This window comes from Ranitomeya variabilis, chromosome 2 (assembly GCF_051348905.1).
Source record: "Ranitomeya variabilis isolate aRanVar5 chromosome 2, aRanVar5.hap1, whole genome shotgun sequence".
In the NCBI taxonomy this organism is placed as follows: Eukaryota; Metazoa; Chordata; class Amphibia; order Anura; family Dendrobatidae; genus Ranitomeya; species Ranitomeya variabilis.
The window spans coordinates 415,206,341-415,232,549 of NC_135233.1; the positions used below are offsets into that span (position 1 = coordinate 415,206,341).

At 45.7% G+C, this 26,209-nt stretch overlaps 1 protein-coding gene across 2 annotated transcripts in view; it reads right to left on the minus strand.

Annotated features, from left to right (window-relative positions):
* Positions 1 to 26,209, minus strand: part of LOC143806308 (protein Shroom4-like) — a 471,342-nt gene that overhangs the window by 378,333 nt on the left and 66,800 nt on the right. Inside the window, exons 2-3 of one of the 2 annotated variants that reach the window (XM_077286551.1) lie at positions 7,055 to 7,186; positions 4,274 to 6,956 (exon numbers count right to left, since the gene is read on the minus strand). The exons of the other annotated variant lie outside the window; for it this stretch is intronic. Of the exons in view, the coding sequence (XP_077142666.1) occupies positions 4,274 to 6,956; positions 7,055 to 7,110 (2,739 nt within the window). The 5' untranslated portion in view covers positions 7,111 to 7,186. The remainder of the gene's footprint in view (positions 1 to 4,273; positions 6,957 to 7,054; positions 7,187 to 26,209) is intronic. 2 annotated transcript variants of the gene reach the window in all.

Genomic DNA, 26,209 nt, shown 5'->3' on the forward strand with positions numbered 1-26,209 from the left:
ACAATACTTCTATTGGCCCAAGATGGGGACAGATGTGACAAACTACTGCCGCTCCTGTATCACCTGCCAAAAAGTGGGGAAGGCGGGGCCTGCTCTTAAGGCTCCCCTGATCCCTTTGCCAGTGATAGAGGAGCCTTTCCAGTGGATCGGGGAGGACTTTTTGGGCCCGCTGGCCGTCCCCAGAAGCCCTAGAGAGCAATACATCCTCACTGTGGTACCCAGAGGCAGTGGCTCTGTCCTCAAGCAGGGCAGATAAGGTGGTGGATGCACTGCTGGCCATCTTTTCACTGGTAGGATTTCCCAGGGAGATGCTTACCGATCAAGGTACCAATTCATGTCTCGCCTAATGGAGGCTCTCTGTAAGAAAATGCAGGTGAAGCATCTGTTATCAAGTGCGTATCACCAAAAGACCAATGGCTTGTGTGAGCGCTTCAATGGTACCCTCAAACAGATGCTACACATGCTGGTTGAGACCCAAGGATGAAACTGGGAGCGGTACCTCCCACACTGCTATTCGCTTACCGAGAGGTTACGCAGGCCTCGACAGGGTTCTCCCCCTTCGAGCTCCTGTACGGCAGGCGAGTCCGAGGACCCCTTGGGTTGGTAAGAGAATCCTGGGAAGAGGAGCTGAACCCTTCTGAAATGTACATAGTGGAGTATGTCATGAGCTTCCGTGACAAAATGCAGGCCTTGATGCAGTTGGTGCATGACAACATGACGCAGGCTCAGGCTGATCAGAAGCACTGGTACCACCAGAAGGCCCGGGAGCGGACCTACCAGGTGGATCAAAAGGTGTGGGTGCTGGTCCTCGTAGCAAATGATAAGCTTCAGGCAGCCTGGGAAGGCCCATACGTCATCCACCCAGTCATCTACGTGGTCACGCTTGATCACGCTCGGGGTAGGCGAAAGGCCTTTCACGTCAACATGATAAAGGCTCATTATGAACGTGAAGCCTACATCCTACCGGTATAGTTAGCACAAAAACTAGATTCATAGTGGTGACTGGAAAATCAGTCACCCCACAATAGGATGTACTTCCATATACCAAAGATGCTTAAACAAGAGAAACAATGGAAGCTTTTATAGAAAGTTAAAATACAATCTTTATTAGAAAATAACACATAAAAACACGGCACATACCAAAATTGTGATGATAGTGCAATACAAAAAAGAATGACAAAACTGACATAAGACACCAGATAAGTGAGATTTGACCGCACAAAAAGTGTAGTATGTTAGGGAGAAGTCCCATAAAAAAAAGGCATAGGCATGTGTCTTAAACCTCCAAAACACCCATAACCGTTCTCAGGGATATATCATAAATCCCTTGCTTGAATTTGTAGCGGAAACTGGGTCCATACCAGGAACCGGTAATCAAATATAGGGGAAAGAGCGGAGAAAGCTGAAAGATGCCTCACCTAAATGTGGGTAAACCTCTGTACGCACCTACCGGTATGCAGCCTGCCCGAAGACGGGGAGGAAGACCCCCTCCTGGACATGCTGGCCAAAGCCAAGGCCGGTGGGTCCATCGAGGACATGGAGATAAGCGCCTTGTTAACCGAACCCCAGCGGTCGCAGTTGCGGACCATACTAGAACCCTTCCGGGTCTTGTTCTCCAACCGACCAGGATGGACTGAGACATCGGGAATCATGCCCCACTACGGCGAACACCCTATCAGATCTCCGACGAGGTGCAGCAGGTTATACCCAAGGAGATAAATGAGATGTTACAGCTGGGGGTGATTCAACGGTCAAAGAGCATGTGGGCCTCTCCTGTAGTTCTCATGACAAAGACAGATCGGACCACCCGGTTCTGCGTGGACTACAGGGGGCTCAAGGCCATCACAGCCTCTGACGCGCACCCAATGCCGCGCATCAAGGACCTGCTTGAGAAGTTAGTTGGCACAATATATCTGACCATAATGGATCTGAGTCAAGGATACTGGCAGATTCCCCTGAGCCCCAAGGCAAAGGAGAAGTCCGCCTTTATCACACCCTTCGAACTGTACGAGTCCACGGTCATGCCCCTACAACTTTCCAGCCGATGGTCAAACACCTGCTTCATGGACTGGAGAAGAACGAGGTGGCATACTTGTATGACATTGCCATCTTCAGATCCTCCTGGGACGAACACCTGCAGCATCTGGAGGATGTGCTCAGGCAAATTCATGGAGCCAGTCTGACCATCAAGCCAGGAAAGTGCCAGATGGGCATGAGAGAGGTCCACTACCTGGGGCACCGGGTAGGTGGGAAGTCCATAAAGCCCGAGCCTGGAAAAGTAGATGCGATCGCGTCCTGGCCCACCCTCAGGACCAAGAAACAGGTGATGTCCTTCCTGGGCACTGCAAGGTACTATAGGCACTTCACACAGAACTATAGTAGCCTAGCAAAACCCTTGACGGACCTCACCAGGAAGAATCTACCCCAAATAGTCGACTGGACCGACGGCTGTGAGGCTTACTTCCAGGCGTTGAAAACAGCCCTGTGCAACTCTCCCGTGTTGCAAGCAGTCCACAGCAGTCGACGGTTCCTGGTGCAGACCAATGACAGCGAGTTTGGCCTCAGTGCTGTGCTCAGCCAGGTCGACTCAGGGAACCAGGAGCACCCCGTGTTATTCCTGAGCCGGAAGCTTCTGCCGAGGTAAGTGGCCTATTCCACCATCGAGAAGGAGTGTCTGGCCATAGTCTGGGCCCTGCAATGGTTGCAGCCCTATCTATACGGTCGCACCTTCACTGTGGTGACGGACCATGACCGCCTGCGCTGGCTACAAGCCATGTGTGGAACCAAAGGAAGGTTGCTACGCTGGAGCCTTGCACTCCAGCAGTATGACTTTACAATCAGACACATAATGGGCAGGGAGCATGGCAATGCAGACGGGTTGTCCCGCCGGGGCGAACCTGCCGAGGTGCACATGGAGGAGTACCGAGAGGTTCTGCCTCCGTAGAGCAATCCAAAAGGGGGAGGTGTCACAGTAATGTAAAAATTTCATAATGTGAGATTAGTTCTAGAAGGTACCATGGCACAGACAGACACACTGCAGATTCGACCCCCCTTCTTTTCTCTGCCTGCAACACAGGGGAATTCATGCCCCCCTCCCCAGGAATGCCTTTATTTACCCTATGAAGCCAAAAATGTAAAGAGTATTAAGAGGAGTGCATTTCCTAACTCAGCCCACTCAGTGATGTCATGACGAGAGGGCTTATCTTAACCCTGTTTAGTTATGTGTGCATCTTTGGTCTGGGGTCTGGCTGCTGGTCAGATGTATGATGCATTTGGATATATGGTCGTCCTTCTCCTCCACAGTACATGGATAGCCATGGGATAACATGATCTGAATGCTATTTAAGTGTTTTTTTCCACTTTGATCCCATTTTATTTGTAATTGTATTGTACCCATGATTTGTCTTCTTTATAATATCTTTTTATAATTTGTAAACACTGCCTACCTTTTTCGGAGTAAAAAATAAAATTACTAGCTGGTCTCTCCCTGCTCTATAATGAACTGTCACGTCCTCTGAAGTGAATTACGCTACTGATTTGGGTTGGCTCTGGACCCGTTAATAGTTGGAAAATCGGAGCTGGTGGCAGCATACTTTGTCCTGTACAATTGGGCATCTTTGCAGCCACCGGCGGCGTTGATAATTATTGTTCCCACCTGAGTGGGAGTGGTTATATCGCCCTTGCTGCAGTGTGCCCAATAGCCAGTACATAGCAGGCAGCCTTTCTGGCGACTAATTACCCTAGGTGCAGTACGCTGACTGACCTGGGGGTAAAGGGGGCACCAGAGAGCTGCAAGTTCCAAACCGGAACTGGGATGTGGGATATAGATAAAACCCCTTCAGAAGGAACCAGCGACAACCAAACAACCCCGGTTCGTGACAAATTGGTGTGAGTGGTGGGGATGATAAAGGTATCTTCCCCGTGAACCAGGACAGATTGGTGGGATTCCTGACATATTGCTCTCAGCACAATGGGATCCGTGTAGTCTCTTTTTTTGTCAATCTTAGAGCTGGATAATGCCCAGTGATGAATGAGCAATATTTATTATGTAAAGAAACATTAATTGCATTTTTACTTTCTGAAACCTATTCAACTTCTCAATTGCCATTTATCTAGTCATTGTTTTGGTCAATATTCAGCTCATGGGTTGAGAATAACACACAGCCGTATACTTAAACATGTCAGCTTTTACAAACCATTAAAACCTCAAACCAAAAGATTGTAGATGAATAAGGATAATATGATATTACTGTGGAATAAATGAATTTCTCACCTGTAACAGGGGTTTCCTCATATTCATTTGGTCAACATGAAGAAAACCTCTTTCCTCCAATGATTTGCGTGGAGTAGGGAATGAGTGATCCGCACATTTCGCCCATCGATGATGGTGGTGTGGTTGGACGTGATGGCAGTGACAGCTGTGATGGGCTACAAGTATGTTTCTTTTGAGCAAAGCAGGACAACAGTCATTAGAGCAGAACATACATGCCCTAAATCCATATGACAAGGAGGGTAGATAGTTAGTCGTTTGGCCTTCTTCATTGCAGCACATTGCATGATTCCTACAAATATCACAAAGAGGTAATCTGTCTAGCTGTCTGAGCGAGGTAGGACAGTGTGTATGGTCTACAGAATGCCTCCTTCCCTCTGGGACTATGGTGCGAGAAAGACCATGATCAGATATGCTTGGATAAAAATTTGTTTTATCATCCACAGTGAATGTTGGTCCTTTGCATACATCTTCAAAAAACTTCCTGCGATCTGCAAAGGGCATTAGAATATTCTCATCACATTTTGTTGGGGGAAGGAGTTCTTGACCAATTTCGCTTTCAGTAAAAAAATGAGTCTGAAGGTTACGCTCAGGAGACAACGAACATTTGGCACCATTCTTGGGATTATGCAGAGAAAAATGTTTTCCTTCTGAAAAGTGCTGCAGATACCTCAGCTGGGCAGCAGAAGACAGATCATTGGAGCTTCTTGCTTCAGAAACCTTTTTTTCTTGCCCTAAATTTACCTGGCAATTTATTGTCCTTCCTGTAACAGGTTGCTCATTGGTGAACTGCATGAAGTCCCACTCCCTACAGGAATCAATAGAATAACTATTCATGCAGCAGGTGTTGTCTTCATGGGTATGTCTAGCAAGAGTTTCAGTGGGAAGTTGATTATCACAGTGTGGGTTTAAAGCATTGGTAACACAAATGTCAGATTTATTTTCTTCAACAGGCACTTTTAGGCTGCTGATGCCATCTTCAATGCTACACACGTCTGGGTTAGGTGCAGTGTGCATAGGGTGCTGAAAATCTGTTGTGGTGTAAGAACACTTTGGTTCATTGTTCTTTGGATGATTCATTTGATTATATTTTTGTAAGAGAGATTTCTGGAGAGGAGTATGTGAGGCTTTTGACTTCCAGCATTCACTGTAAGTCTTGTTTTCAGCAGTCAATAAAAATCCTTTGTCTTCAGTAAAAGCTTCACTTGTTGATCTGATGTTTTCTTTAATATTATGTTTGTGAGTGCCCACCTTTTTATCGACAATTTCACCTTTTATTTTCGCGTGATGGTTATTATGTTTTGAGCTTCTGCACTTTTCAGCATTGGCTCTTTTGATTTCTAGAAAAAGTGCTTTGTTTTTAGGTGGAGGAGGAGGAGGAGGAGGAGGACTTATCTCAGGTTGAGCTACAAAGGCTTGATTTTTATCTACAGCAGAATCTCCACAAGATAGAAGCACTTTACAATCTTTATTCTTCTGAAGCTGAGCTTTTCGAGTATGTATCTCATTTCTTAGATTTGTAGCAAAACGGTCACTTTTTCTTCGCATTTGTGCTGAACGGTTACGAGATGCACCAGGTTTTTTAATTAGAGCCACAGTTTCTTCTTGCCCACATGCATTCTGTGTTAATGTGTTAGAAATTCTGGTAGATGTCAGCCTATCCACATAATTATTTGATTGTGAACTTGGAGGATCTTTTGGCATTGTAAGTGATCTGTCTAAGGAGGCACAAACATGTCCATCATCGGTGTCTGAGGGTTGCTCGGTACTCCCATGCTGTGACATTTCCAGATCTTTGTTAGCATTGCATAAGTATCTTTTTTCATTTTTTTCTGTGCACTTACCTGTAGTAAAGTGGATGTCTTCAGAGGATGTTGGTTCCACATTTTTTCTAAAACAAACTTGCTCACTGTACATATTTGTTTGAGTGCAATGATGATTTAAAGTCTTCCAGTGTTCACAATTTTTAACTACATGTGGACCCTCCTGAAGATTACTGTAATTTAATACTTTGATTTCTTTATCATCTTCAGACCATTGTATTTTTGTCTCAGTGCACTGGTTAGATCTTTCCATATCATTCTTTGCAATTGGGTTAAGTTGTTGGGTTTTGTCGGTCAGTGAGGTTAGCATATAATATTGGTGAGATGGCAAGTTCTCTGTAAGATGTCCTGTACATGGCACCTTTGTGAACTGACAAATGGTATTTTCAGAGTTGTTAAAATGAGGAGCCTCTGATGACCACATTTCAGACATATGAAATAAGTCACATGGACATGAAGTTCTATCACTATTACAAAATTCAGCTTTATCTTCCCTTAGACTATCTCTGCGTATAGGTGGCTGGGGTGGTGATTGCCTAGAAACGTCGACTTGTGACTCTACAGAACCTTGTCCTGTTTGGAGATACCGGCCATCTTCTTGTTTGTTTGAACCTAGGAAGCAGTTGATAGGAGATGACCCATCTATCTTTGATGACATTGTATAATCAGAGATTTTAGAACTTGTAGAGAAGGAACTATATGCAGAATCTCTTTTGTTTTGGTACATTCCTGTGTCAAGAGGTGAAATCTTTCCTTCAAAGTAATTCTGTCCAGGTTGATCAAGGCTTTCCATGCTACCTATTGAGCTACTTTTGTCTGTGCTGCAGTGTCTTGAGAGAACATTCCACTGTAGAGGTTGTTCACTGTAACAAAAATTGTAATGCTGGATGTTTTTACTCTTCATTAACTATGTAGACTAATCTTGAAGTATCTGGGGTCACTTTGAAGCACATAAACTCACCTAATTTCATTGCCAGATTGCCAGGACATACTAAAAGCATCTGATGGATACTGCATGTTCGCAACATCAGGGTGGACCTCGGAGAGCTTGGCAAGGTGCCATGAGTGGGGTCTGGCAACTACAAGACTCCTCCTGAACAATACACAGAATAATTGAAGGGGTTACTAGACAATCTTTTACAGTATAAAAACAATCTCAGCAAAACCATAAAAAGGAGAACAAAATAAAAAACTTTACATTATAACATTTCTCTGATCCAGCAGCTACAATAACTGTTTGTAATCTGTATCTGGAAGTTAGGAAGCAGGAATTGATTTTTGTGACTTTATTTTTCTTGTATGGGCCCAAGCCCTTATCAGTGTGTAAAGGAGTGGAAAGATGTCAGGGACCCCTTCTGAATACTTGGTGTCAAAATATTTTATTGACCTGTTTATCTTTTATGTGATATACATGAGTCTGATTAGATGGGGAAGAGAGTTAATAGCTGTGTAGCCAAGATGGTGAGATGCGTTACAAGTAGTGATAAGCGAGCACTAAAATGCTCGGGTGCTCGTTGCTCAGGTTGAGCAAATTGGAATACTCGGGTACTCGACCCGAGCAACGAGCCCAATGTAAGTCTATGGGAGACCCGAGTATTTTTACTGCGATCCCCTCGGGGGTCCTTTTAATGTCTAAAAACGTCTGAAAATTATGGAAACACTGCTCAAGTGACACAGAAACATCATGGAGATCGCCCCTGGAAGCATTTCTGACTCATAGGTCACAGCTGTAAGCAATGTTGTCAGACTTTCACGCCATTTTTACAGGTGCACCAAAAAAATACAAAAACGAAACCAAAATGGATTTTGCTGGGAAATATGTTAAGGTACATCCTTTCCAGGGTAATGACTTGTATATAAGACAAAATAATTAACCCCAGACCAAAATGTTCCTCCACCACTTGGGCTATGTTCACATGCAGCGTTTTTGATGGGTTTTACAACTTTAACATTGCTTTCAACCAATACAAATGCTTTCACTGGGAAATGTCATTGTAACATTTAACAACCCTAATTGGCCATGTGGTGTGTGACACATAAGGAGACCCATCTTGTGTCATTTATGAAGGAGGGACACTTAAACTCACAAAGCCTACTTTTAGAGGGGCATCAGGCAGCATTAATATTCTTAAAGGGCCATTATTAAATAGTGGGTCTCCTATGCTGTTGTTGCCTATGCAGTGAGTCCCTGGGCTGCCAAGAATTACGACGCACCCCAATACCCAAATCACGAGAGGTACAGGAGGGCCTCCTGAAAAAATGTTGCATTTACTGCAAGGCCTGCCCTGCTACCCAGTCATGTGCACCCAATAAGCCTTTGAACCCAGGTACTGGATGGCCACAGGAAAACCCACTTCACATTCTTCAGTTGGTTCTGCCATACTGTTTTCTTATGCATTGAATGCAAGGGCCACCTTGACCCAAATTTGCACGCACCCCAATTCCCCCTTGGAAGAAACATGGAGGAGGGCCTCATAAAAAAAACTGTCCCAAAGGAGCGGGTCTCCTAGACTCGTAATGCCCATACACTAAGTGTATGGGCTGACAAACATTTCCCCATGGGGGGTACATTTTTAAAAAACTACTATGGGGATCATAGACACCCTTGCCAAAACATGGACTGCCTGTAGTGGCACAGAAGATGTTAAGGCCACGTGCACACGTTGCGGATTACTCTGTGGATTTTTCCGGACTGATTTTTGTAAATCTGCAGGTAACCCGCACTGCGGATTTCCTGCGGAATTACCATGGATTTACCGTGATTTTTTTGCAGATTTTGTGTGGATTCCACCTGCAGTTTTACACCTGCAGATTCCTATTATGGAGCAGGTGTAAACCACTGCGGAATCCGCACAAAGAATTGACATGCTGCGGAATAAACAACGCTACGTTTCCGCACTTTTTTTCCGCAGCATTTGCACTTCGGATTTTGTTTTCCATAGGTTTACATTGTACTGTAAACACAAGGAAAACTGCTGCGAATCCGCAGCGGCCAATCCGCTGCGGATCCACAGCAAAATCCGCAACGTGTGCACATACCCTTAGCCTTGTGATCTAGTGATGGAGAATGAGGAGATATTGCTGAAGGCCTCATTAAAAACTACCTTCTGTCTCTTCCCCACTATCCCAAAGAATGTAAGTCCGCAAGGACAGGGTCCTCTCCCCTCTGTACCAGTCTGTCACTGTAAACCTGTTTACTGTAAACAATATCTATAACCCTGTATGTAACCCCTTTCTCATGTACAGCACCATGGAATTAGTGGTGCTATATAAATAATAATAATAATAATAATAATAATAATAAAAACTAGGCCCAATGTAAAGGAGTGTGCCTCCTACACTTGTAATGCCCATACACGCAGTGCATGGGCTGACAAACATTTCCCCAAGGGGGATACATTTTTTAAAAATATACTATGGGCATCGTAGACACCCTTGCCAAAACACGGACTGCCTGTAGTGGCACAGAAGACGTTAAGCCTGGTGATCTAGTGATGGAGAATGAGGAGACATTGCTGAAGGCCTCATTAGAAACTAGGCCAAATGTAAAGGAGTGTGTCTCCTACACTTGTAATGCCTATATACGCAGTGCATGGGATGACAAACATTTCCCCAAGGGGGATACATTTTTTTAAAATATACTATGGGCATCAGACACCCTTGCCAAAACACGGACTGCCTGTAGCGGCACAGAAGACGTTAAAGCCTTTTGATCTAGTGGTGGAGAAAGAGGAAACAAAGATAAATCATCATGAAATTAAACAAATAAATAAAGGATGTGAATCCACCAATGAACGTAAATAACAAAAGGGAGGGGCGAACACAGGTTCATAGATTTGAAGCCAGAATGTGTCCAACAAGATATGTTTGTCCCTAGCAACTGCTCAGAGACAGGGCTATAAATAAAAATATAATATAAAAGTCTTTGGATAATTTTCTATTGTAGAGGTATACACTACCTCATTAGAGGACTATTAAATATGAGGAGAACTTGAGTCATAATGTATCTCAAAATATAAATATTGTATTAAGGGTAGATATTTACCACATAGACTACATACAAATACTTATAATAGGATATGATAAAATAGTATGATCCCCCCAAAAAAAGGGAGTAACAGTCACAGGGTGAATCAGGACAACATATTATGCTAAATCTATATACAGTATATAACTAGATTGTGGCCCGATTCTAACGCATCGGGTATTCTAGAATATGCATGTCCCCGTAGTATATGGACAATGATGATTCCAGAATTCGCGGCAGACTGTGCCCGTCGCTGATTGGTCAAGGCAACCTTTATGACATCATCGTCGCCATGGCAACCATTATGACATCTACGTCGATACTGTGCCCGTCGCTGATTGGTTGAGGTGAATTCGCGGCAGACTGTGCCCGTCGCTGATTGGTCGAGGCAACCTTTATGACATCATCGTCACCATGCTGTGCCCGTCGACCAATCAGAGATGCGGGATTTCCATTATGACATCTACGTCAATACTGTGCCCGTCGCTGATTGGTCGAGGCCGACATCTACGTCGATACTGTGCCCGTCGCTGATTGGTCGAGGCCTGGCGGCCTCGACCAATCAGAGACGCGGGATTTCCAGGACAGACAGAAAAACCCTTAGACAATTATATATATAGATACATACATGGCCGAGGCGAATTCACGGCAGACTGTGCCCGTCGCTGATTGGTCGAGGCAACCTTTATGACATCATCGTCACCATGCTGTGCCCGTTGCTGATTGCGGGATTTCCAGGACAGACAGACAGACAGACAGACAGACAGAAAAACCCTTAGACAATCTATATATATAACTAGATTGTGGCCCGATTCTAACACATCGGGTATTCTAGAATATGCATGTCCCCGTAGTATACCTTTATGACATCATCGTCGCCATGGCAACCATTATGACATCTACGTCGATACTGTGCCTGTCGCTGACTGGTCGAGGGCTGGCGGCCTCGACCAATCAGAGACGCGGGATTTCCATTATGACATCATCATCGCCATGCTGTGCCCGTCGCTGATTGGTCGAGGCCTGGCGGCCTCGACCAATCAGAGACGCGGGATTTCCAGGACAGACAGACAGAAAGACAGACAGACAGAAAGACAGACAGACAGACAGACAGACAGACGGAAAAACCCTTAGACAATTATATATATAGATTGTCTAAGGGTTTTTCTGTCTGTCTGTCATGGAAATCCCGCGTCTCTGATTGGTCGAGGCCGCCAGGCCTCGACCAATCAGGGACGGGCACAGCATGGTGACGATGATGTCATAAAGGTTGCCTCGACCAATCAGCGAAGGGCACAGTCTGCCGCGAATTCGCCTCGACCAATCAGCGACGGGCACAGTATCGACGTAGATGTCACAATGGTTGCCATGGCGACGATGATGTCATAAAGGTTGCCTCGACCAATCAGCGACGGGCACAGTCTGCCGCGAATTCTGGAATCATCATTGTCCATATACTACGGGGACATGCATATTCTAGAATACCCGATGATTCCAGAATTCGCAGCAGACTGTGCCCATCGCTGATTGGTCGAGGCAACCTTTATGACATCATCGTCGCCATGGCAACCATTATGACATCTACGTTGATACTGTACCCGTCGCTGATTGGCCGCCAGGCCTCAACCAATCAGCGACGGGCACAGCATGGCGACGATGATGTCATAAAGGTTGCCTCGACCAATCAGCGACGGGCACAGTCTGCCGCGAATTCGCCTCGGCCAATCAGCGATGGGCACAGTATCGACGTAGATGTCATAATGGTTGCCATGGCGACGATGATGTCATAAAGGTTGCCTCGACCAATCAGCGATGGGCACAGTCTGCCACGAATTCTGGAATCATCATTGTTCATATACTACGGGGACATGCATATTCTAGAATACCCGATGCGTTAGAATCGGGCCACAATCTAGTTATATATATAGATTGTCTAAGGGTTTTTCTGTCTGTCTGTCTGTCCTGGAAATCCCGCGTCTCTGATTGGTCGAGGCCGCCAGGCCTTGACCAATCAGCGACGGGCACAGCATGGCGACAATGATGTCATAAAGGTTGCCTCGACCAATCAGCGACGGGCACAGTCTGCCGCGAATTCTGGAATCATCATTGTCCATATACTACAGGCACATGCATATTCTAGAATACCCGATGCATTAGAATCGGTCCACAGTCTAGTAACTACATATACATGTAGAAAGCAAGGCATATAAGCAATGTAACTTAAACAGGTAAGACAATCACTTAGTCACTTGTTTGTACCATGACTAATCAGTTCCAACTATATTCCATAATAACAGGGTCTTTACCGTTGTTATCGTAGGGACCGTTCCTGAGACTAATCTGATCAGCTTCTATGAAGAGGTGAGTTCCAGATTGGACCAAGGGAATGCAGTGGACGTAGTGTATATGGACTTTTCAAAAGCTTTTGATTCGGTGCCACACAAAAGGTTGTTACATAAAATGAGAATAGGGGAAAATATGTGTAAGTGGGTAAAGAGCTGGCTCAGGGACAGGAAACAAAAGGTGGTTATTAATGGAGCACACTTGGACTGGGTCGCGGTTAGCAGTGGGGTACCACAGGGGTCAGTATTAGGCCCGCTTCTTTTTTACATATTTATTAATTACCTTGTAGGGGGCATACAGAGTGGAATTTCAATATTTGCAGATGACACTAAACTCAGCAGGGGAATCAATACAGAGGAGGACAATTTTATATTACAGGATGATATATGTAAACTAGAAGCTCGGGCTGATAAATGGCAAATGAGCTTTAATGGGGATAAATGTAAAGGTCATGCACTTGGGTAGAGAAAACAAGATGTATAATTATGTGCTTAATAGTGTTGAGCGATACCTTCCGATATTTGAAAGTATCGGTATCGGATTGTATCGGCCGATATCCGAAAAGTATCGGATATCGCCGATACCGATACCTGATACCAATACAAGTCAATCGGACACAAATATCAGAAGTGATCCTGGATGGTTCCCAGGGTCTGAAGGAGAGGAAACTCTCCTTCAGGCCCTGGGATCCATATTCATGTGTAAAATAAAGAATAAAAATAAAAAATAGGGATATACTCACCCTCTGACGCGCCCTGGTTGTAACCGCTGCAACCGGCAGCCTCCGTTCCTAAGAATGAGCGAGTGAAGGACCTTCGATGACGTCGCGGTCATGTGAACGGTCACGTGAGCGGTTATGCGACCAATCACAAGACCACGACATCATCGCAGGTCCTTCACTCGCTCATTCTTAGGAACGGAGGCTGCCGGTTGCAGCGGTTACAACCAGGGCGCGTCAGAGGGTGAGTATATCCCTATTTTTTATTTTTATTCTTTATTTTACACATGAATATGCATCCCGATCCCGATTCCCGATATCGCAAAAATATCGGAACTCGGTATCGGAATTTCGATACCGCAAATATCCGCCGATACCCGATACTTGCGGTATCGGAATGCTCAACACTAGTGCTTAATAGTGATGAGCGAGCACTAAAATGCTCAGGTGCTCGTTGCTCGGGTCGAGCAGATTGGAATACTCGGGTACTCGACGCGAGCAACGAACCCAATGTAAGTCTATGGGAGACCCAAGTATTTTTACCGTGATCCCCCCCGGGGTTCCTTTTAAGGTCTAAAAACGTCTGACAATGATGGAAACACTGCTCAAATGACACAGAAGCATCATGGGGATCACCCCTGGAAGCATTCCTGATGCCTAGTTCACAGCTTTAATCAATTTTTTCCGAGATTCATTCCATTTTTCCCGGTGCCACAAAAACGCATTAAAACGAAACCAAAACGGGTTTTGCTGGGAAATATGTCAAGGTACATCCTTTCTAGGTTAATGACTTGCCTGTAAGGCCAAATACTTAACCCCAGACTGAAAATTTCCTCCCTCACTTAGGCTTAGTTCAGTTGCAGCATTTTTTAAGCGTTTTTCAACTTTAACATTGCTTTCAACCATTACAAATGCATTCACTGGAAAATGTCATTGTAACATTTAACAACCCTAGCTGGCCATGTCACAAAGCCTATTTTTACTGGTGCATCAGGCGGCATTAATCTTCTTAAAGGGCCATTATTAAACAATGGGTCTCCTATGCTGTTATTGCCTATGCAGTGAGTGGCTGGGATGCCAAGAATTACGACGCACCCCAATACCCCTTTCACAAGAGGTTCAGGAAGGCTTCCTCAAAAAATGTTGCATTGAATGCAAGGCCTGAGCTGCTATCAAGTCATATGCACCCCAATAAGCCTTCGAACCCAGGTACTGGATGGCCACAGGAAAATACACTTCACATTATTCAGTTGGTCCTGCCATACTGTTTTCTTATGTATTAACAGCAAGGCCTGCCCTGCTGCATAGTCATATGCACCCCATTACGCCTTGGAACCCACATTTTTGATGGGCCCATGAAAATCCACTCGTATTTTTTAATGGTATGATGGTTCCCTCTTTGCAGAATTATTTACACGAGAATTTGGCAATTTTTTTGCCATGTTTTTAACACTAAGGTTCAGATACGCTTTAAAAAAGGCTAATAAATGCAATCCAATGCAATTTTATTGCAAACTACAAAAGTCAAGGAATATTATGATTGAGTAGTGTGAGTGCGTACACTTTTGTATACGTTAACATACAATGGTTAATAAGTACATATAAGGATTAAGTTTGGAGCGCCCCCAGTAGTAGGGCCGTGGGGTACTCGGTACCGGGTCCTTCGGTTCAGGGGATGTCACGGTGGCCTGACCCGGTCCGTGGCCCTTTGAGGGACGTCCAATGAAAAGGAAAGTTTGCATGATGTTCGTGACACCACCTGTGGTATTCGGTCAGGGTGACCGACGCTGCTTAGGGGTCCGCCGGGGTGATGTTATGGCAGCTAGATGGTATACCTTCCCACAGGTGAAGTGTAGATGGTGATGGTGTAAGGCGCGGTGAATAACGAGGACACAAGGTTGCAGTCTCTTTACCTTTTACTGAAGGCTTCAGTGTCCACAGTCCTGGGCACCGGATCACGGGGTAGGCAGAGTCCGGCCGGTCTGAAGGCAAATCCAAAGTCTCCTTATCCAGGTGGAATGCAATAGCCTTCCTATGCACACAGTAACACACAGTAGGTCCTCACTTGCTTAAGCTGTAATGAAGTCCTCACTGTTATTGCTCTTCTCTCTCTGTTCCCCGTGGTTGGATAGAACAAAACCCGTATGACTGATGGCCTGAGGCTTGTTTATAGGGACGCTAGGGACGCCCCGACCCCCACAAGTTGCCACCGTGTCTTCTTAGGTATTTTAGATCGGGCAGCCAACTTGAAATTGACTGTCCTGCCAGTCTCTGAAGCAATGGCGTAGAGCACTTTACTCCCTCGGTATTCTGGCTACCGGAACGCGCACCAGAAGGATGCAGCTCCTCTCGTCTACTATCCTCTCTGGTATCCACTTGTTGCTATGCCTTCGTTTCTCACTCACTACAAAACGCTTCCTTTCAATGTCTCTTTCTTTGGATGCTGCCGCACATGGGGCAGGCGCAGCTCCGTGGACCCTTGTCTTCCGCAGACCGCAGTCTGGATCTGGCTGGAACCCACTCCAGCCAGCTTCTGCCAAACTCCGTCTGGATCTGACTGTCTGTACAAAGCCCAGTCAGCTTCTGTCTGATGCTCACTGGATGGAATCCAGCTAGCTTCTCCCTCACTTCCTAACCAACCCACCAGTTTTACCTAACTGTGAGGAGTGGCCTAGTGGATAGAACCTTTGCTCCCCCTGGAGGACTGGAGTGTGAAGTGTGTGGTGTGTTTGTGATACCTTGACAGGAGATCTCCTTTATTGCCTCCAGACGTAATATCACTCCCCCTGGTGGAGGAATAATATTACTGCAGCAACCAGGACTCTGGGGAGCTGCAAATACATATCGTGATTAAGTATATATGAAGATTAACTACATACAGTATGTCAGATCTTTTGGAACTCCTAAAGTTAACTCACAGAACCACAACAACGAACCTCCCAAGGGTGAGCTGGCCTGGTGGACCACCCCCAATACAGGGAGTGTTAGGGGCAGGCCCAAGGGAGACTATTGCCGCAGAAGCTGATACCCAGGGACAGGAAGTAGGAGCGGAAAAGACGCAGAACTGGCTATAATGGAGACACAGGACAGACTGGCAATGACTAAGAATAGGCAGGATATGGCGGACGCCCAGGACAGACTGAATATGGCGGAAACACAGGACAGGCAGGGTATGGCAGAAACACAGGACAGGCAGGGTATGGTGGAAACACAGGACAGGCGAGGTAAGGTTGAAACACAGGACAGGCAGGGTATGGCGGAAACACAGGACAGGTGGGGTATGGTGGAAACACAGGACAAGCAGGGTATGAATGGCGCACAGGACAGAGCAAGGTATGGCGGATGCACAGGACAAAGCAAGGTATGGCGGACGCACAGGACAGAGTAAGGTACAGAGGGACCTGGGTCAAATGAGGACAAATGACAATCAGGCATGGAGCAGAGGAAGGAGTTACCTTAAATAGACTGAGTCCGGCAGAACTTCCGGGTCAAGATCCTCCAGAGTCATAGAGTGGAGGAACAGAGCGTCTGCAGATCAGAGAGAGGTAGTGCGAGAAAGGAGTTACCTTAAATAGACCGAGTGCTGCAGAACTTCCGGGTCAAGATCCTCCAGAATCATAGAGTGGAGGAAAGGAGCGTATGCAGACGAGAGAGGAATTGCGCATGAGCAGTGAGAGGCACGCAAGCGAACCCGACGAGAGCCAAGGACCGGCGGCGAGTCAGGAAAAGAGACCGGAAGGCGCGCGCACACGACTGGAGCGGAAAATGGATGGGTGAGTATGTCGGCGCGCTGAGTGAGCGGCAGGCGCGGCGGCAGGAGCGGCGGCAGGTGGCGCCGTGACACAGTATATTTAGATGATCACCAAGAGGCTTTTAAACATCATCCATCTGGAATATCAGAGAAGCAACACCAAGACAGAGAACCCCTAGAAAATAAAAGCCACAAGGATTTAGATCAAACCACCACAGGCATAGTTTCAGTAAACCTTCATGTTTTACAATGACAAACAGCAAACATATAGAGGCTTAGAACTGTTTGTGAATTGAATAAACAAACATTTCTCAAGATTGTGTCACAATGAGCCATGTCTGTCACATCTCTAAATGTTTTACAAGAAATGCAGCTATGTGATTGTCTGAATGCATTCGGTATACAGTATTTTAATCTGGATTCCAAATTGCCATTGGTATATTCGCCATTTGTACATTTGAAGCAGCCAAAGTTATGGCTCTCAAGGAGAGAAAGTAATATAGTGGACAAAGAAATATTTTTAATGACCTACTGAGCCAAACTAACAGCATTGCTTTGTCAAATTTATATGAAGTGTATTGTGTCCAATGTGAGAAACCAGGCAACACAAAAAGGAGCTTTTTAATAGAGCTCTTTAAGGTACACAAATGTTATGAAGTCTGTGCCAACAAGGATGTGGTTTCACCAATGGGGGGGTACCTTTTTTAAAAATATACTATTGCCATCACAGGCCCCCTTGCCCAAATTTCACGGGCCTATAACAGTACAAAGCACGTTCACCGTAGTGATCTAGTGGCAGTTAAAGAAGAGACATTGCAGGAGAGAATTAAGAAGTAGGCCCAATGTAATGTCATGCCCAATTCTCCAAATTGGGGTCCTTTTTTTACAAAATAAAATAGTGCCATCACAGCCCCGTGTCCAAAAATCACCATGGAGAGCACGTTCATCCTGATCATCGAGTGTCACTTAAAGGACACAGAGTTAAGAAGTAGGCCCAATGTAATGTCATGCCCAATTCCCCAAATTGGGGTCCTTTTTTATTAAAAAAAATAGTGTCATCACAGCCCCCGTACCCAAAATTCACTTTATAGAGCACGCTCACCCTGGTCGAGTGTCAATTAAAAGACACATTGGAGGAGACAGAGTTAAGAAGTATTCCCAGTGTAATGTCATGCTCAATTCCCCAAAGTGTGGTCATGGTTTTACACAATTAAATAGTGCCATCACAGCCCCCGTGCCCAAAAATCTCGTATAGAGCCCGTTCACCCTGGTCATTGAGTGTCAGTTAAAGGACACATTGGAGGAGACAGAGAAAAGAAGTAGGCCCAATGTAATGTCATGCCCAATTCCCCAATTTGGGGTCCTTTTTTACCAAGTAAAATAGTGTCATCACAGCCCCCGTACCCAAAAATCACCGTACAGAGCACGTTCACCCAGATCATCGAGTGTCAGTTAAAGGACACATTGCAGAAGACAGAGTTAAGAAGTAGGCCCATTGTAATGTCATGCCCAATTTCCCAAATTGGGGTCCTTTTTTATATAAAAAAAAATAGTGCCATCACAGCCCCCATGCCCAATATTCACCGTACAGAGCATGTTCACCCTGGTCATCGAGTCAATTAAAGGACACATTGCAGGAGACAGAGTTAACAAGAAGGCCCAATGTAATGTCATGCTCAATTCACCAAATTGGGGTCCTTTTTTTATTAAAAAAATAGTGCCATCACAACCCCCATGCCCAAAATTCACTGTACAGAGCACGTTCACCCTGGTCATCGAGTGTCACTTAAAGGACACATTGCAGGAGACAGATTTAAGAAGTAGGCCCAATGTAATGTCATGCCCAATTCCCCAAATTGGGATCCTTTTTTTTACCAAATAAAATAGTGTAATCACAGCTCCCGTGCCCAAAATTCACCGTACAGAGCACGTTCACCCTGGTCATCGAGTGTCACTTAAAGGACACATTACAAGAGACAGAGTTAAGAAGTAGGACCAGTGTAATGTCATGCCCAATTCACCAAATTGGGGACTTTTTTTATTAAAAAAAATAGTGCCATCGCAACCCCCGTGCCCAAAATTCACTGTACAGGGCACGTTCACCCTGGTCATCCAGTGTCAGTTAAAAGACACATTGGAGGAGACAGAGTTAAGATGTAGGCCCAATGTAACGTCATGCCCAATTCCCCAAAGTGGGTTCCTGTTTTTACAAAATTAAATAGTGCCATCACAGCCCCCATGCCCAAAATGCATCGGCCTATAACAGTACAGTGCACATTCACCCTTGTCATCTAGTGGTTCTGGATGATGAGGATAAGGAGGAGGAAAACAACAAACAGACCAAATCTAGAAGCGTATACCCATGTGTGGTTGTGAAGAGGTGCATGAGAATACACCTCCCGAAAAGAGAGAATGTATTTGAGGTTATGTTTCGCTGTTTTCACTTGGTGGTGTACAGAAGTCGTTTCCAATCCAGCCCTTGTTCATTTTTATAAGAGCCTGTCAGCATTTTCAGTTGACAGGCGGATGCGCTTATCTGTTATAATTCCACCAGCGGCACTAAAAACCCGCTCTGACAGAACGCTAGCTGCAGGGCAGGCCAGGACCTCCAAGGTGTAGAGAGCCAGTTCATGCTACGTGTCCAGCTTGGATACCCAATAATTAAAAGGCACAGAGGAATCACAGAGGACGTTTGTACGATCTGCAAGGTACTCCTTCAACATTTTCCCAAACATTCCACTTCTTGTGACAGCACCCCTTGCCTCTGTGCCGTCACGATGGGAGGGTCTGAGAAAACTGTCCCAGAACTTTGCCATTGTTCCCCTGCCTGAGCTGGATTGTGCTTCTGTCTCTCTTGCTTGGAGTCCTTGGTTGTACAACAAACTCTGACGTCTGCTGCCAGCGTTCTCACATGGGAATTTTATAAGTAATTCCGCTACCAGGGCCCTCTGTGTTGTGAATTCCGCTCTTGGGCTCCCTCCGGTGGTTGTAAGTGGCACTTTTGTGAATTCTGCTCTTGGGCTCCCTCCGGTGGTTTTAAGTGGTACGGCTGCTCCTGGGATTTAGCAGTCAGCAGCTGCTTCCACTGATTGTCTTTCTGGCTCGGCTATTTAACCTGGTTCTATCCTTCAGCCTGTGCCAGTTGTCAATGGTTCCTGCTTGGATTCACATCTCTGCTTGGATTTCCTTGATATTCTGACCAGTTCAGCAAAGATAAGTCCTTGCTTGTTCTTTTGCAGTCCACTTGTTGTGGACTTAATTGCTCTGCACTTTCTATGTTTTTTCTTGTCCAGCTTGTCAGTATGGATTTATTCAGTTGAGCTGGAAGCTATGGGAAGCAGATTTACCCTCTACACCTTTAGTCAGGTGTGGAGATTTTTGTAAACTCTGTGGTGGATTTTTCTAGTTTTTAATACTGACCGCACAGTATTCTGTCCTGTTCAATCTATCTAGCTAGACTGGCCTCCCTTGCTACATCCTGGTTTCATTCTGCGTATGTCATTTCCCTCTCCACTCACAGTCAATATTTGTGGGGGGCTGCCTATCCTTTGGGGATCTTCTCTGAGGCAAGATAGCTTTCCTGTTTCTATCTTTAGGGGTAGTTAGTCCTCCGACTCTGACGAGGTGTCTAGGGAGTGATAGGAACATCCCACGGCTACTTCTAGTGTTGTGTTAAGCTCAGGAACTGCGGTCAGTACAGGTACCACCTCCTCCAGAGCACGTCCCATGTTGCTCCTAAACCATCAGTTCATAACACCTCTGGTACTGCAACATTTTAGAACACCTCTCTGCCTCTGGCAGAAGAGATTGAAAGTTATCCTTGTAGTGTGGGGCTAGAAGTGTCACCAGCCAGTAATGAGTGTCACCCAAAATTTTTATAATGCGAGGGTCACGTGAATTGCAGCGCAACATAAAGTCAGTCCTGCGTGCCAGGCTGCTAACAGGCAAGACTTCCGTGTCCTCACCAACAGAACGACTGACCAATCTGTCCTCCTCATGCTCCTCCTACCTGTCTTCAGGCCATCCCCACTGAACAGACGGTATGACAGCTGTGTTTGTAGTACCGTCTATAGCGCATGAAAGTAGCTCCTGTTCTTCCTCCTCCCCATTGACTACCAATCCACATTGAGATGACATGAGGCTGGACTGAGTGTAATCCCCTTGTATGGTTCCTTTCTCCAAGTCCTCCTTCTCTGCCTGCAATGCATCCTCTTTAATTGTGAGCAGAGGTTTTCAGAATCCTGAGAAGCGGGATAGTGACGATAATTATGGCGTTATCGCCGCTCACCATCTTGGTGCAGTCCTCAAAGTTTTGGAGGATGGTACATGTCGGACATCCATGTCCACTCCTGAGATCTTATGTGTGGAGTCTGAACTGAATATCGACGGCCTTGTTGATGTTGGTAGTCAACAACTGCCCTCTTCTGCTCACAAATCCTTTCCAACATATGCAGCGTAGAGTTCCAGCTCGTGGGGACATCACACACCAGCCGGTGAGCTGGAAGCTGAAAATGCTGCTGGAGCACGGTAAGGGCAGCTGAAGCTGTAGCTGACTTTCTGAAATGGGCAGACAGACGGCGTACTTTAACTAGCAGATCCAGGTAGCTTTTCAGAAAATGTTGAACCCCGAGGTTAAGCACATGTGCCAAGCAAGGTACCTGTGTGAGCTCATGTAATTGAAGAGAAGATCCAGCTCAGAAAGTATTTAAAGATAAAAAATTCTTTATTCCAAAAATTATTAAAAATGGAAACACTGCATGTCAAAATCAGCGAAAAACATATTTACAGAGGGACATCCATGAAATAGCTGAACGCGTTTCGAACACTCTCGGTGTTCTTAGTCCACAGCAAGTGATCCAAATGAGAAGTTTGTATATAAAAACATTCTTTGTCAGGTGAAGTACGTATAGCAGGTGATCAAGAAACTGCTTGTGACATGATTAGAAATATTCAACACATGATGCAGAGCCTTTCAATCTATGAGGCAAAAAACCTTGACTCCAGGTTACGGGCATTGTCACACATGACCATGCCTGGCTGTAGGTTCATTGGTGTCATCCAAACATCTGACTTCTCTTTCAGCGCTGTCCACAAGTCTTCGGCATTGTGCGGTTTGTCACCTATGCAGATTAGCTTCAGCACAGCCTGTTGCCACTTGGCTGAGGCAGTGCTTCCAGATTCTGACTGATGTATTGATTTCAGAGATGGAGGATGAAGAGGAGGAGGAGGAGGAGGAAGTGGTGCAGGAGCTGTAGACTGTGGGGGCAACCCTGATTGATGTAGGGCCAGCAATCCTCAGCGTGGGGAGAATGTGTTCCATCCCAAGGTCTGACTAGGTCCCAGCTTTCACTATGTTAACCCAATGTGCCGTCAGTGAGATGTACCGCCCCTGCCCACAAGCACTTGTCCACGTGTCCGTGGTTAGGTGGACTTTCCCGGTAACAGCATTGTTGAGGGCACGGGTAATGTTGTGGGACACATGTGGGTGTAATGCCGGTAGGGCATACCGGGAGAAATAGTGGCGACGGGGGACTGAGTACGTTGGGATGGCCGCCGCCATCAGGTTGCGGAAAACTTCTGTCTCAACAAGCCTAAAAGGCAGCATTTCTAGTGCAAGCAGAAGAGAAATATTAGAATTTAGGACTGTGGCCTGTGGGGCATTGGCTGGGTATTTCCGCTTGCGTTCCAAAGACTGGGTTATAAACAACTGAAGGCTGTGCAGGGACAAGGACGTGGACGGGCTTGATGATGGTGCTGCTTGACTGTGGGCCACAACAGGTGCAGGGCTAGAGGCATCTTCACATGCACGGTGTACTGGGGATTGTCTTCTACGCAAAACAGTGGAAGAAGCAGTGGTGTGACCTGCAGGCAGTGGTCCTGGAGCCTGGAGTTCGGCCCACAAAGTAGGGTGCTTTGCTGCCATGTGCCTGATCATGCTGGTGGTGGTCAGGCTGGTTGTTTTGCTACGCCTGTTGATGCGTGCATGGCAGGTGCTGCAAATGAGGTTATCAGCAGAGTCTTTAAAAAATAACCAGACTTGGGAAGATCTAACAGTTGGAATGGCAACTTCCCTCATGTTGGTGTTACGAGGAACGGATGCACGCCTTCTGTCTGTGGCCACCACACTGCTTCTTCCTGCCTGTTGGGATGATATGCCTCCTTCCCCATGTGTGCTGCTGCCCTAACTCTGCATGTCCTCCTGCCAGGTTGAGTCAGTGACTTAGTCATCTACCACCTCGTCTTCTACATCCACACCCTGCTCCTCTGCCTGACTTTCTGGCAATTGTGTCTCATCATCGTCCACCTCTTCCGACATTTTCCCACCATCACCTTCACGTGACCGGGGCTGGTCAAAGCTTTGGGCATCTCTACATGCGATCTCATCTTTCACCACTTCAAGTTGACCAGCCGAGAGTTCCAATTCTTGAAATGAGAAACTGAACAGCTCTTCAGAGTGTCCAAGTGTGGGATCAGTTGTCTCAGGGCACTCGGCATGATGGGAGGAAAGAGGATCAGGGTGAGGAATATTCTGGCCACACTCACGGCTACTCAGATTTGACCGTGTGGAAGACGTGGTGGTGGTGGCTAAGTGACTGGAAGCATTATCCACTATCTAACGAACAACCGTTTCACAGTGTTCTGGCTTCAATAGTGGTGTGCTGCGGTCACCTAGAAACTGGGACAGGAAGGTCGAGCAAGCAGATGTGGGTCTTTTTGTTGTTGCCCACTTTCACCTTGGCCACGGCCTCGTTCTCTGCATGCACCATCATCATCACGTCCACTTCCCATCCCTTGCCCCTTGTCTTTCCCTTTCCAATTTTAAATGGACTACTGCACTATTTCAAATGCTCAACACAAATATATTTATTAGTGGCAAAATAATATCTGATCAGTATGCCTGCAAATCTACGATTTTTCAAACCCAAACATAAGGCAGGCCTCAGCCTGATATAACAGACTGTATTCAATTTGGGGGGGCTTTTTTGTGAAGTGAATTTATAAAAAAAATAGTGCTGTATAGAATTAGAGTATCAGACAGCAAAAAAGGGGTCCACAGGCCTACAATGACCAAACTTGGAGCACGAAGATATATGAGGGCTGTCACGGAAATACCACACTGGCAAAAATGAGGCCTGTTTATAATTTTGGAAGCTAAATAGTGCTGTATAGAATTAGAGTTTCAGACAGCAAAAAAAGGGGTCCACTGGCCTACAATGACAAAACTTGGAACACGCAGATAAATGAGGCCTTTTTCGGTGAATTTAAAACACACACACAAAAAAAAAAAAGTGGCACAAGGCCAGCACACACAACTATGCGACGTATGCCTGACAAAATATGATTTTTCAACTGGCCTCAGTTTAACAGAACAGCCTGTATTTTTTTTTTTTTTTTGGGGGGGTGAATTTTTTGAAAAAAAAAATCCAACTAGGTAGATAGTAAAGAAGCTGCAGCAGCAGCAGATAGGTATGGAGCTTTGGGAGAGATGCAGTGGGAGCAATGGATGCACATACAGTGCCTGCAGGCCTAGCACTGATGTGGATATGCTGTGCCCTGTTTACCTAGCGCTGCAATATCGGGACCCACAAATTAGCCCTAAAAAGGACTTTTGGTTTCTGAGGAGTTGTGGATTTAAGAGTTGCAGACCTACACTAACTCTAAAAACCACGATTCTGACCCTATCTCGGCAGCAGCTCTCCGTACTCTCGCTGAATCCGAAACAGAATGTGGCATACAGGGCAGCACCAGGTCTCTTTTACTCGGGATGATGCTGTGCAGCCCAGCCAATCACTGCACGACCACAACAAAGATGGCTGTGGCGTTTCATGGCCTGGCAGACAATCCCCACACCGTGATTGGGTCTCTAAAGTCCACCAAAAATGTTGGGTGGAGACACCAGTTACCACGGAATAATCCTGGAAATGATCGCTGCTCGCCAAGTACACTGAGCATAGTGATACTCGGGCGAGTAACGAGCAGTGGCGAGCACGTTCCCTCATCACTAATGCTTAATTGTAAAACACTGGGCAAAACCGTCCATGAAAAAGACCTGGGTGTATGGGTGGATGACAAACTCACATTTAGTGGCCAGTGTCAGGCAGCTGCTACAAAGGCAAATAAAATAATGGGATGCATTAAAAAAGAGTTATAGATGCTCATGAGGAGAACATAATTTTACCTCTATACAAGTTACTAGTTCGACCACACTTAGAATACTGTGCACAGTTCTGGTCTCCGGTGTATAAGAAAGACATAGCTGAACTAGAGCGGGTGCAGACTAGAGCGACCAAGGTTATTAGAGGACTGGGGGGTCTGTAATACCAAGATAGGTTATTACACTTGGGGCTATTTAGTTTGGAAAAACAAAGGCTAAGGGGTGATCTTATTTTAATGTATAAATATATGAGGGGACAGTACAAAGACCACCTGAGACAGGGACAAGGGGGCATCCTCTACGTCTGGAGGAAAGAAGGTTTAAGCATAATAACAGACGTGGATTCTTTACTGTAAGAGCAGTGAGACTATGGAACTCTCTGCCGTATGATGTTGTAATGAGTTTTGCAGTCACATCGTGGACAAGAGGAGACAATATGGGTAACTAACCCTTGATTTATTCATGCATACCTTATGTTATTTATGTCTGATACATTGTAATGTTTTTTAGCAATGCATAGCGCTAATCATGGTGATGGTTATAGGTGGAACTGATTAGTCTTGGTGCAAACAAGTGACTGATTGTCCTACCTGTTTAAGTTACATTGCTTATGTGCATTGCTTTCTACATGTATATGTAGTTATTTAGCATAATATGTTGTCCTGATCCACCCAATGACTGTTACTCCCTTTTTTGGGGGGGATCATACTATTTTATCATATCCTATTATATGTATTTGTATTTAGTCTATGTGGTAAATATCTACCCTTAATAAAATATTTATATTTTGAGATATATTATTGAGTCGCATGCCAGGGCCGTGGGGTACTCTGCCCCGGGTCCGGTCTTAAAGGGGATGTCATGGTGGCTGCGACCCCGTCCGTGGCCCTGAGCACCCAATAAAAGGGAAAGTCTTTTAGGGGTTTTATGAATAGAGTTCGTGTTCGTGACACCACCTCTGGTATTCGGTCAGTAGGGATGGACGCTGCTTAAAGGGGTCCTCTGGGGTGATGGTATAGCAGCTAGATGGTGTAACTTCCCACAGGTGAAGTAGGTCCCCAGGGCTCCCGGTGTATAAGTGAAGATGGTGAGAAGTGCGATGAAGAACGAGGACACAGGTTT